At 33.2% G+C, this 13,898-nt stretch overlaps 2 protein-coding genes across 2 annotated transcripts in view; one reads left to right on the top strand and one right to left on the bottom strand.

The window, feature by feature from the left end:
- Positions 1 to 13,898, top strand: part of LOC143245228 (glycoprotein 3-alpha-L-fucosyltransferase A-like) — a 524,457-nt gene that overhangs the window by 16,128 nt on the left and 494,431 nt on the right. The gene's annotated exons all lie outside the window — the stretch shown is intronic.
- The window catches only part of LOC143245224 (uncharacterized), a 40,727-nt gene continuing 30,287 nt past the window's right edge, over positions 3,459 to 13,898 (bottom strand). Inside the window, exons 11-15 of the mRNA XM_076491338.1 lie at positions 11,690 to 11,940; positions 10,063 to 10,370; positions 9,522 to 9,670; positions 7,840 to 8,064; positions 3,459 to 6,156 (exon numbers count right to left, since the gene is read on the bottom strand). Coding sequence (XP_076347453.1) covers positions 6,002 to 6,156; positions 7,840 to 8,064; positions 9,522 to 9,670; positions 10,063 to 10,370; positions 11,690 to 11,940 — 1,088 coding nt within the window. The 3' untranslated portion in view covers positions 3,459 to 6,001. The remainder of the gene's footprint in view (positions 6,157 to 7,839; positions 8,065 to 9,521; positions 9,671 to 10,062; positions 10,371 to 11,689; positions 11,941 to 13,898) is intronic.

Below are 13,898 nucleotides of genomic sequence, written 5' to 3'. Positions count from 1 at the left end.
CGTTGCTACTCCTTATAGCAATAGTCATGCAACATTGTTTAAAAGGTAAAGGGTTCAAATGTAAGGTTTTCATGTCCAAAGCATGAAAGTCTTCTCTTCTTGCCTTCCATAACCACTCTATTGTACATGAATGTCAATTTTCTAACCTCCCTATCAATACTGTGATGGTAGAGAAATCCACAGGTCCTGCGCCCAACGACTTGAAATTTACATGTTGGTATGAAAAGGTATAAACACTGAGGTATACGATGGTTGATCAGAATGGTGACTGGAAACTTTATCTTGATTTATTCATATCGTTTTTGTTTCGTTTCCGGACGAATACATTTCTCGATTTTGTTGCGTATGAGAAATGTAGACGGATTTTACCACTGACCTTTGCGTTCGTGCATGATCAGCTTTTAAAAAGTCGTCACACTTCGTTAACCATGGCATCGGTACGACTTGTTGCAGGTCTCTTTCTGGGAGATCTTAGGTTCCCAACTTGATCCATATTCTCGTTTTCCAATTTCATGAAATTCAAGAGATATCGCCGTCTTGGAAATTCTTAAACCACCGATCTTTATGGTTCGAGTGTATAAATATTTTGCTGTTACATTTCATTTCCGAAAGAACGATCAATATTGGGTGGCATCGCACTACACGTGGACACTAAATTATGTAAAAAATGTATTTCCAATGTATGCAATTCACTTCTGAAACTAACAGAAAAAACACGATAGTTGCTCTATTCATAACATATTAGGAAAATTAGATATAAATACTAGAAATATGATAATGTTATCGCATTTTGAGTTAATTTCGGTGGCCATCAAAAACAATGTTAAGCTATTAACATATTATATGCACTTCACCATTGGACGACTGTAGTTTCGTTGGTTTGTTGCCTCAATCTGTGATGATGGTGTTGTTTTGAATTAAGCACAAAGCTACACAATGGGCTATCTGTGCTCTGCCCACCACGGGTATCGAAACTCGGTTTTCAGCGTTGTAAGTCCGCAGACATACCGCTGAGCCACTGTAAGGGGGGCTTTAAAATCTGTGTGTGTGTTTTCTTATAGCAAAGCTACATTAGGCTATCTGCTGAGCCCACCATCGAATAATTTACGTCATCTATGTCACGGGTTATATTTTCGGTGTTATAATTGGTCAAAGGAAACAAAATATGCGACATAATTATTGAACAAACTTTGTTATGCGTATTTAATTTTTTTTTTTAAGTTACTTGTAAAAGAAATGTGGGAGTACAAACGTTGTGATTCACGTCACACAAAATAAGATTGAGCAGGTAGCCAAGTTGTTTTGCGCCATAAAATGCCAAACCTACTCACATTCACCCATAAAATAAGAATACGTTTTAAAAAAAAAAACGTTATTCGATAAACAGGATCTACTAAAAGAAGTTAATAATAAAAACGTGATCGAAGAAAACCAAAAGGCTCCCAACTGCTGGTCTCTCATAAATTTAAAATAAAAACAATAATCAATTCGGAAGAACCATCGCACGTTCCGGAAATACCACTAAATCAAATACTAAGTGAAGTCCTTTCCTATTACTAGGTTGCTCATAGAAAATTCTTATTGATTAAGCAGCCACTTTGAACTCCAGTTACTATTTAATATTATGACCCCGGAACCAGTGAGAAACAAACTCATTTCCTGACACCTGCCGAAAGCAGTAAGAGATAGAAGTCCTTATATGAGGGAAAGCTTTGCCTGGTTTGTTTTGAATTTCGCGAAAATCTACATGAGGGCTATTTGCGTTAGCTGTCCCTAATTTAGCAATCTATGACTAGAGGAAAGTCAGCTTGTCATCACCACCCACCGCCAGCTCTTGGGCTACTCTTTTACCAACGAATAGTTGGATTGACAGAACATTACAGTGCATATTTAGTGGGGTAGGGATTCGAACCCGCGACACTCAGTGAAGGAAGGTAAACAGTCAGAGCCACCCTAACAACTACCATCTATGCTAAAAGCTTGACTAACTTTCTTAACGCAACCACAGCTGAAAGTTCGAGGAATCTTTTGTCGTGTCACATGGAGATGAACCCGGATATCTCGCTTCGAAATTCAGACCTCTTCCACACAACCAGTCCTCGCCCGTGAAATTTAAACAAAAGATTTCTTGCACTTCGTAAATAAATGTTATTAATATTTCTTAATCGCTAAATGTATTTACAAAATATCTATTGAAAAGTTTGCTTTGTATACTAAATCCTGTGAAGAACCTCGAAAGTTCACACAAAAAACGAATAGTTTTTTATTCATAAGTTACTACAACTGCCTCCTGGTGTCACTTTTCCCAATCTAATAAACCTTAATTGAAAATTTACATAAGTTATTTAATAAAGCATGATCACCTTCTATAGTCTGAGCTAAAACGTACTTAAGGTCGTTAAGAGACCAGTTGTATAACAAGGTTATCTTGAATATTAAGCACAAAGCTACACAATGTGCTATTTGTGCTCTGCTCAGCACGGGTATCGAAGCCAGGATTATAGTATTTTAAGTTATCTGAACCACTGGTGGGAGATTTGGTTCATATTTGCCTGTAGTTACTCAACGGATACATGCGCTAGTAATCCCAATTTTCTATCTGACAGACAACAGAGAAACCAGATAATCAACAGTGCACTCTGCCAACTCTCAGAATACTTTAGTCGAAAATCTAAATTTGACCGTCATTCTCATAACACACTCACGGCCCCAAAGTACGAAATGTGATTTTTGCGAGGCAACAGGACGTTAACTTAAATTGGCTACATATTTCTGACACGTTAACCACTTGGCCATGCTTGTTGAAATAAAAACAAAAAAACTTTCGAACGTGCAGACAAGATTCGAGAGTTGAAGTTTAATAAACAGAATGTCATTCAAACTGACATAGAATCATAGTTCTTCTGAACAAAGATTCTGTGTTATTTTCCGTTTCATATTTACGGGAAGATCAAGACAAAAATGCAGAGTTTATTTAATAATCTGTTTGCACAAAAAAGACAAAATACCCAATTTCACTAACACGTAATTTTCTATACCCAAGTTTAAAAAAAATTGCGATACAGGCATTTAATATAATCTTATGGAGAAATGATCGATATTAATGTTTTGTACCACATTACTCTACAGATTTACCACGCTAAAATCAGGGGTTCGATTCCCCTCGATGCACTCAGTAGATAGCCCGATGCGGATTTGCTATAACAAAACACACACACCATTTCAGTCCTACTGCAGAAGTTAATCAATATATAAAAGAAAAACACGAGTATTTAATCAATTGTTTTCAGTGACAAGTCAGTAGAAATCATATTTCACTGGGTGTTTGCGATTTCTGAATTTTGCTGGCTTTGGACACTCATGAAACAAGAGAGTTTAAACATATAAACAGTACTTTATTGACTGTTTATAACGATTTGTAAATTTTTTCTGCTTTGTATACTCACAGAACAAGTTGGTTTAAATATATAAACAGTCCTTTATTGGGTGTTCATAAAGAAATTACGATTTTGCTGGCTTCACACACTAACCAAAAAGGTCAAAGTAAAAGTATAACAGTACTCTGTTGGGTGTTTATTATGACTAGTGGCTTCATACACACACACAGAACAAGTCAGTGTAAACATATAAACACTACCTGACTGGATGTTTATAATGATTTTAAACTTGATGTACTCAGATATAGAAAGGCATCTTTACACTGCTTTCTTCAACCTCAACTAAAACAGGCTCTACAATACAATAAATATCCCAGTTTTTGCATTCTGCACAGAACCTCATTGGTACAGCTTACACAGAAGCAGTGCTTAAGTTTACTGGGTACATGCGTAAACAGATAGTGATAATGAGTGTTGGAAGGCAACAGTTTAAACGTTATTAAAGCCTTACCTATTTTGATGTGGTTGTACGAGGGTCTCGAAGATGACACAATCAGAGGAAATTCACAAAGCAAGTAAAGAAGTCTTAAAATTACCCATATTTCTGCCTTTAGATTTAAATAAATAAAAGAACTGGTCTGGTTCTCAGGTCTGACAATAATTAAAGTAGTATCCAGAAATCAACTGACAGGAGTAATATTTACATGTGTGGGTTGTTAGAATATTTAGCTTTAGAAATCAGCCCGATATATTTTTTTCCCCCCTCGATGTATGTGGGTAAACGTTTTGCTTCCACAAACTTGTAACAAGTTTACTTGATATTAAATCAGTCACCTTGCTCAAGTCAGTAAGAGACATGATTAAAACAACTCTTATTTGAAACATTTAACTTGTTTATAAGGTAATGAAGGATTTTTGTTTTTTTTGAGAAACACCATAATTTAATAATTCTGCTAACAAAAGACAATCATAACAATTACCAACCATTAGTGTCCATAATATAGTAACCAACGAATAATAAGTATTTTAAAAACTAAAACAAAATTCACATGATCAATCTTTTAACTATGACAGTTTCCCCACTCACACATCTTGAGAAATGTTGAAATTGGCATTTCTTGTAGCATACTCATTTATTAAATAAACAAAGGAAAAGCATTTTGTCAGGACTATTCTTTCAACACAGATTACAAGGTGGGTTTTAACATTCAATACACACACATGATGAAACAAAAACACTTCAAACTTGGTAAAATAAATGTTAACAGCATACACTTTATAAACACTATATTACCTTTTAGCATGTCAGTTTAATGTACATGATATCGGAAAAGAAACAATAGGAAAAACAACTAAACTATATCCAACAAAACTCGGTACAAACTTCTTAAATAACATCAGAAAATTAGGTGAAAAATCATGCAGTCTGGTTCAGGACTGGTATTAATATAACTTCTGGAATGTATGAATGATATTACCCTAAAAAGTGAAAATAGTATTTAACATTTTAAAAATTAATCTACAATGTTTTTTAATAATTTTTGTTCTAATAACATTATATAAGAATAACCAAACTTATTGTGAATCATTGGCCTACAGATAATGTAAAAAAAACCTAAAATTATGAAATAAAGTTGGATACTTTATACCTAATCAGTTTGAACTTATAAGTTATCTCAGTGAAAATGAAAGATGTTTCTCACTGAAGTAACACCATACAAAGTCTAATTACAATGACTGAACAAAATACGTTTTAACCAAACTTGTAAAAGTACATCATATAAAAGTTTTTTGAATAAAAAGATATGTTCTTATGTTGGGAAAAAAAAACATTCTATGTCAATGTACACATCTCTTTCATATTCGTGTTCTAAACAAGCTAAAACACAGCTGATTAAAATCCACATAGTAAGTTAGGTTTGTCACATTCACTAAGGCACACTGACAATACAAAACTAGAGAGAATTCCTCACATCTACATTTATAAAAAGCCCAAATAAAAAAAATATATACATATATATATTTCTTTTTTCTTCACAATATTAGGCTGTCATTGATAAGAGAAAAGCACTGACAGTTTTAGCTACTGATCGTATAGTATTTTTAGGACTATATAAATAACATCTTGAAGTGACTAGATCAAACACTAATGATAACAAAAAAAAAATAATTTTTTAATTTCAAAGGGTAAATAAACCAGTCTTCACCCCTTATTTCATGATCAATTATACGTCAGCGACAGCAACAGATAGCCTTAGGTTGGGAATGAATGGCATCTGGTACATTATTTGTTATTCTTGAAGTGACTAGATCAAACACTAATGAAAACAAAAAAATATTTTTTTAATTTCAAAGGGTAAATAAACCAGTTTTTCACCCCTTATTTCATGATCAATTATACATCAGCAACAGCAACAGATGGTCTTAGGTTGGGAATGAATGGCATCTGGTACATTACTCGTTATTCTTGAAGTGACTAGATCAAACACTAATGATAACAAAAAAATATTTTTTTAATTTCAAAGGGAAAATAAACCAGTTTTTCACCCCTTATTTCATGATCAATTATACGTCAGAGACAGCAACAGATGGTCTTAGGTTGGGAATAAATGGCATCTGGTACATTATTCGTTATCTTTTCCCACAGAAACTTGTTCACTGTTGACTTTGGACACTTTTGCATTCTTCTTTCTCACAAGTAGAGCAGCGACTACACCAACAATCAACACTGCTACCAAAGAACCAATAACTATTCCTGCCACAGCTGCAGCACTAAGACCTGTAGAAATGGACACCACAATTGCACTTGTACAAATTATATGGTGAAAACAATACATTTCAAAAATAACTTGTATCAAAATGGATTAATTAGATATTGTAATAAATTCCCTTTTAAGAAACTAATTCAGTGTAATTTGAATTTTTTAAATGAATATTTAAACTGCTCTAAGAATTGTGATAAATTAACAAGAGTAACTTGCATGGATATTTTTAACACTGTATTACTTAATATTGATTGATTTACTTTGTCACAATTAAAAACACAGTTGACAAGTTTGCTGACATCTGCTATGGCAGTTTGTTCTTTTTAAAATCCTATCACACGTCTCTGTTAACTGATTTTAATGAAAGCATTATTTCTTTTCTTCTTAAATTATCCATGCTCTGGGTATTCGAAACCCAGTTTCAAGCGTTGTAATTTTACAGATATTCCTCTGGCCATCAATGAAAGCAAGTCCTTGTTAAATGTTTCATTTCTGTCAGGAGAAATTCACAATTTTCAAGTCCAAGACAAAACTAGAGTCTTTTGTAAAGGTTAATTCACAACCATCTGTGAACAGTATTAAAACTACTTTTGCAAAGTCTATTTGTCCATGAAGACATTTGTATTAAAAGCTCTTTTTTTGATAATGTGAAAATGAGTAATTATGAAATAAAACATATTGGGTTATATCAGATAACAAAATATCATTGAAAATAAATATGATACCCAAACTATGATTAGATTCATCAATTGTCACTGAGTTATGCCTTTGTTCAGGACAACTTATGAATGGTAGAATTTCCTGAAATCGGTACAACTCAGTGGCGAGTAATGAAGTAGAGGATAGTTTGGACTTCCTTTTTATTTTTGGTGTCTTAAACAACTTGGTTGCTGAAAAATACAGAATAATAAACAAGTAGTATCAATTTCAAGTATCCTTCAAATCCATTTCACATGTAGATTCACTGTAGTGGTTCGGTTCATTTTTAATTTCGAGCAAAGCTACACAAGGGCTATCTGCACTATCCATCATTAATTTAGCAGTGTAAGACTAGAGGGAAAGCAGGTTAATCTGAAGAAACTAACCCAATAAACATAAATTAGGTAGGAAGCTTTAATAAAGCTTAAAAGACAGTTAATAATGAAAAGTAAACATGTTTACAAACATTTGAGGAATTTTATGTTAGGCCAGTTTGAATTTGTCTTCTGCTAAGAAACTTCATGTTAATTCAGTTTGAATAAATGTTTTAGAGCTAGCTAGTTTATATAAGCACTTTAGGGCTAGCTACATATTAAGAAACTTCATGTTAATCAAGACGGTATTTTGAAGTTAGCTTTATTTTAAAAAATGCTCATTTTAATGCAGTTCATATAAGCATTTTAGGGTTAGCTACCTGTTAAGAAGCTTCACATTAATTCACTTTGTTATTATTAATATTTTTGTATTACGTTTCTGTGAAAACACCTTATGTTAATCTAGGTTGTATTTTCATATTATTTTTTTTGTTAAGAAACTTCATCTTGATGCAGGTTGTAATTTTGGGTTAGCTTTCTATTAAGAAACTTTTTTTATGGTTACATATAATAAACTAAAAGAGGACAATGTGGTTGAAAATACCAAATCTTTTAAAATAGAAAATTCTTTCTAATTTATTATAAAAACTACACATCTTAAGTGAGCCCATGTTAAACACTTACCAATAGGAACTTCTAGAACCGTGAAGGCAGTAATGTGGTTTGATTTGCAAGACACCATGCCACCTGCAGAGCCAAGCGTTTTCAAACCATCTGTTTTCCAGGCTTTCTCACTTGAGCTCCAAAAGTGACATGTCGGAGTAAACTGATCGTCACCAGATGTATTCACAGTCTGGGATATTTTTATGATAATCAAATCAGGGACATTATTCAGTTGAATAACCTTACCTATTGAAGAAAATGTGAAACTAATTTAATAACCGACAGCAATTAAGACAAATTAGTATGTTCATAAAGCAGTTTCACTTTTACAAAATCAAAAACATAATTCTGCATCATCTCAAGGAAGTATTTATCTTGGTTAAAGATCCCGATGTAATAACATTTGGAAAGGTGATCAAAAGAAAAGCTTTGGTCAAAATTTCCAAATCTAGAAGTATATGACATATTAATATTTTTTGTTATTAACTTACCAAGATGTCCAGCAAATATATCCAAGTTTAAACTGTGGATAACGCCTTAATTTTATTATAACAACATTATATATAACTTACAGAAATTAAAAAAAACAACAATTCCTGGCTCACAGAACATACAATTTTGAAAATTTTTTTAGTAAAATTTGCTGCTATAGTTGTAGAGATTTGAACTACTAATAAAACATTACCGCTTTAAATCTCACCCACATCTAGTCATCGTGTCCTTAAGAAAGGCACTTTATCCAAACTCTGCTTCAATCTACTTGACAATAAAACAGATAGGGGCTAAAAAGGTGAAGAACTAGCATCCTGTCCAGAAATAAAAACTAATCCACTTGTGCCATAAAAAACTGGAGTTAAGCACACATACACAACCTCCCCTTCTCTCCAATATGTTTTTAAGTCAAATAAAATTATTAACTTACTTTAAATGCTGGTTAAAGTTTCACAAAAATTATTAGTAGATCTAGTATGTAAATAACACATGCACTTGTGTACTAATAATGGTAATACAAAGGAAGAAACTTTTAAAATCTTTTAGTGAAATACCTGGTAGTGAAATATCATGTCTAACATTCCTAATTAATGCTTTCAGATAATTTAAAAAACCCTGAAATAATACTTGTGGTCCTTCAATCATAAACTTAATATATAGATGAGAAATCCTATAGTTATATGAATAAGTAAGTTATTAAAACAGATAAACATGAATAACAAAACAAATAACCATATGGTACAACATACTTGTAATTGTCCAACCATCTTTTACTTGGTTTCCTCATCACTTACAGCCACTTCAAAAGTTTCTTATTTAATGAGCAGCTTGTTGCTAGGCCTATCCATTGTCATCATTTTGTTATTACATATGTATTGGTTATTATTCATGCATCAGAGATGTGAATTTGTAACATCACAATATATGGACAATATTTCTGTTCTCAATCATACAGAAATACAGGTCTTGTGGAACATAACAAATGCAACAAAACATAATATAGAAAAATTGTATATAAATATTCCTATAGAAATTAAATTTATATTTTTCACACGAATATCTGCTATGGGATACACAGATACGTTTTTAAAGCTGAAATAACACAAATATTCAAATAAAAATTAAACTTACATCATAAACATTAACACTTGATGTGAGAAACTAATAAAAACATTTTTATTTTGGAAGTTGAAATGCAAGACTCTGGTCACCTGTTCCTGGCATCTGTAGTTCAATAACGACAACCGGAGCTACACGCCTAAAGACTGGATCTTCTGGGAAAGGATTAGGTTTGTGATATAATCTCATGGATAATGCAACTCCTTGGCATTTCTTTGTTTCACATTTCCATTGTTTGAACCTAAACGTGTTTAATTATTATTTTAAAATGAATAACATTTCAGTTGATTTAAATATATTACAAAATTATATCAGCGACCATAAGTAGCAACCAAGGAGGAAATATAGTTATTTAAATACAGACATGTATGTGTTTGTGTTACCAGACTTCACCATGTTTTATCAATAATTACTACTTTAAAAGCTGACAAAGTTTTTCTAAGATACCATGAGATTAATGCACCCAAACATAAGATTTAAATGATTCATCAATATTTATTTACACACAACCATTGAAGTTAGAACCTTTGCAAGAATTCTGTTACACTGCTCACTTGAAATTTGGTATAGTTAATAATGTAAAAAAATGACAAAACAAACAAATGAAGTGAGTGGATTATAAGTCACCAGCACCTATTCTGAACTTCAGTACTAAACTCTGCTGTTCCTTCCACACTGTCATTTCCTCCATAACCTCCAACTTTAATCATTCTGCTATCCTTATCCAACATCATATATTGCAGAGCTGCTTTTGGAAGATTTTTGCCTTCGGTTTCCAGTTCAAGCTTCTGGCCAGCAGTTAATAGAGCAGCAGCAACCTTTGTCATCTGATGATGCACTTTGTCTAATTTTTGAAGAGTTTTTGGATCATCTTCATACAGCTTTATTGCATTAGTGACCAAAGAAAATGCTTCTTGTATAACAGTTACCGATGGATTTTTCTGAAAAATAAAACACTTTGTTTAAAGAGTGAGGTTGGAATTTCGAGCAAAGCTATACGAGAGCTGTCTGCACTAGCTGTCCCTAATTTAGCAGTGTAAGACCAGAGAGAAGGCAGCTAGTCATCACCACCCACCGTCAACCTTTGGGCTACTCTTTTATCAACGAATAGTGGGATTGACCGTCACATTATAATGTCTCCGTGGCTGAAAGTGCTAGCATGTTTGGTGTGAAGGGGATTCGAACCAGCGACCCTTGGATTGCTAGTCGAGTGCCTTAACCACCTGGCCATGTTGGGCCTTTGTTTAGAGAAAATATATGTATTGTTGAATACATCTCCACTAACAAATTACTGATAAGTAAAAGTTAGCCATTTTGAATATGCTACTGGAATAGTGAGAGCTAATAAACTTTACTAATTTCTTAAAAGTCAATTTTATGCAAGTCCAATTTCTGGATACTTACTCTGGTCATATTACCTAAATAAATACTTTCCAAGTTACTTTAAGAATGTAGGTCTACAAATACAAACAGTATAAAGACATGAAACGTTTTAAAAAATGGTCACATATCTGAAATGAACATGAAAAATAATATTTAAAATATAGGGCCTTAATATATCGATGTCTACTGCTCCTGGCCAGATTCCATAAATCTGTCAAGTAACCACTGCAATTCAAATCCAAAAACACAAAACTTGAGATTTACAAAAATCATTTTAAGAGTAGGTTTGCCATGCAGTTCACAACTTGTCAACTTGAATACAAAGAAATATCAAGTTAATTTGGAAAACAATTATCTAATTTTTTTAGAATACATTCTTAAGAATTACTTAAATGAAAATATAAATGGAAAGATGTGATTTAAATGGTTGCCTTAATTATTTAACTTATCTATTTACTAGCTATCTGAATACATCAAACCAAGAAAGACAGAAATCCTTAAGAAGATGAAAAAAACAACCCACAACAACCTTCTTTTAAAGTTTATGCAAAACTTTAAGGTTCACGTCAACTAAGGTTGTTTGTAGTTCACATTACTATTTTGGTTAATTCCAAAGACTACAAATATTAGTTAATATAATGTAGTGTGTGTGTGTGTGTGTGCACATAATCCAAACTTGTTTCAAGTTGTACCACATTCTGCTTGCTATCACTAACCATTCTTAATTAGGCTTAAAAACGGATATTCTAACTCCAACTCTCATATACAAAAAACAAACAAACAAGAGTGAATATGTTGTATGATCTAGGAATTTCCTATTGTTTCATTTTTTAAAAATAATTTTTGTCTGATGTACAGTTTAAAAATGAATGGTTACCTCAGAAGCCTTCGTTTTTAAGATGGTTCTTGCAACAGCTGTAATAGCTTTTAACCTTACTGCTTGGTCACTACTTAATAACAACGAGCTTATACTGTTTAAAATCACAGAAGCATCTCCTGTCGTTATGGGCTGGTAAGCGATAATTTCTGTTAAGTAACCAATTGCTTGCTGGGATTCCTCTGCTGTGAGATTACGATTTAAAGCTGATGCAGCAAGTGACAAGAAGGTAAGAGCTTGTAATGGACTTCCTGAAAAAAAAAATTGACAATTATTTTTACTTAATGAAAGGAAAAAAATATCTTTCTTTAAATGTCTCAGTAAATGAATTAATAGAAAACAGTTTACAAAATTGGAGTTAAACAAATCATAAGCACAGTGCTTCATAAAATTAGTTTGTAGCACTTTAGCAACACGGTGTTGCCAGCGATTGAATTATTCCTCAAAACAGTTCAAGTGACAAAATTCGTAGGATTTATCAAATTTACAGTTTCATTTAAAGTTTCTTAATCTTTTATAGGAAGGTGGACCAACTCTCAAAAATACTATTAAAAAATCTAGAAGCAGAAACATTTTCAATACAACCACGAGTTACTCTGATGAAGTTACAACAGTGACCATCACTCTTGTAATAGGCACCACTGTAAGAAAGTATCCAGCAAGATTTTGTGGCAATTGCATGCAAGCCATGAACTTTGAAATTCGAAGTAGGGTAAGGTTACACCCATTTAAGTTATAATATATATAGCAAAATCTCATTAACAATATTAGACTTCAATAAATATTCCATTGTAATACTTTGATAGGTCCTATTCCTTCCACTGCTTTTCTCAATTACAGTTAAAAGCTTTAATTTTCCTATAATGAAAATGTATTTCCAGTATGTATTTACCTCCTTCAACAAGAACAGCAATTTGTTTTCAGTGCTGCCCTCTATATGCATACGTTTTCTTTACTTACACCACAATCTTTGTGCTCTCCTTGTTTCAATTACTGTATTCCAGCGTGTCTCACATGTTACTCATTATGTGTCAAAAGTAGCATAACATGTGACACATAATGTGACATGAACGTACTGGAAGTGGTCCACATGCTGGATTGTAGAATCTTTTCCGACAGAAAGTGAAGACGAGAAGCAATGTGAAATGTGAAATTTCAGATTTGATGAGAGGAGACATGGAGCAAGGTACAGGATGAAAATGGTAAACAGGAGTATACCAAATGAATCAATAGATAAACCAAATTATTCAGGGTTGGGGGGGCAGAGAGATTGCAAAGTGACAAGGATTGCTATGGGATAAAAATGTGGTTGGATGTACCCTGGAGGGTAGCTGTATATGAAATATAACAATGTAGGACCCTGACCACATATAGAAGTCTACCTGGGTCTGATTAAGTGTAATGATGGGAAATAGAAGTAAAAGAAATTCTTCCTATGACCTTGATGTCTCAAGAAGGGTTGTAAGGAATTATCATGATAAAGAGAATAACGGTGCAATTACCAAGGGTATGTGAAACATAAACAGCAAACAAACTGGACTGTCATCATACATGAGTCAAGAGAAGAAGGGAATATTTCTTAAGGGACATATGAAAAAAGGAGCATGAGGAAAGTGGTTCAAATGGAGGTAAAGTGAAGGCATGGATGACCACATCAATTTTCCAACCTGGAAGAGCAGGATGCATTGGAGGCCTCCAAATGCAGAAGAAATTCATGAGCACAGTAAGAACAGGGGAAGTAAAAACCCTATGATATTCAGGAAACAAAAGATATGGGAGAGAGCTGCTCAACATCCAGAAAGTGAGAAAACTGAAGACATGTGATGGAAGAAATTCTGCCCCTCCAGCGATCAAGGGCATGTCAGCAGGAATTTCTCTATCAGCAGACCAACAACAGAAGAATTTATACTTGCTTTGGTGTACTCCATGGAAGATTGATGTGCAGAAATAACTGACATAGAAGCAACTCGATGTGTGAAACCATATCTTCTTACCAAGAAATGGACAAAAGCTAGATGTGAAGATGCAAGACAAGAAGATTCAGATGTTGGATCAAAGTAGAAAATGGAGACTCAAGTAATTGTGTAACGAACCACAGAAATTCCAATGAAGTGATTGCATGGGAGGATACACATAAAAGGTGTTTGTGTAACTAATCCTGGTTTAAGGCACTGATGTCAAAACCTGTGAATGCAATACAGGAGAACAA

Source organism: Tachypleus tridentatus, chromosome 2, assembly GCF_004210375.1.
Source record: "Tachypleus tridentatus isolate NWPU-2018 chromosome 2, ASM421037v1, whole genome shotgun sequence".
NCBI lineage: Eukaryota > Metazoa > Arthropoda > Merostomata > Xiphosura > Limulidae > Tachypleus > Tachypleus tridentatus.
Note: the sequence above shows the minus strand (reverse complement) of the source record. Positions and strands in the feature narration are given on the sequence as shown.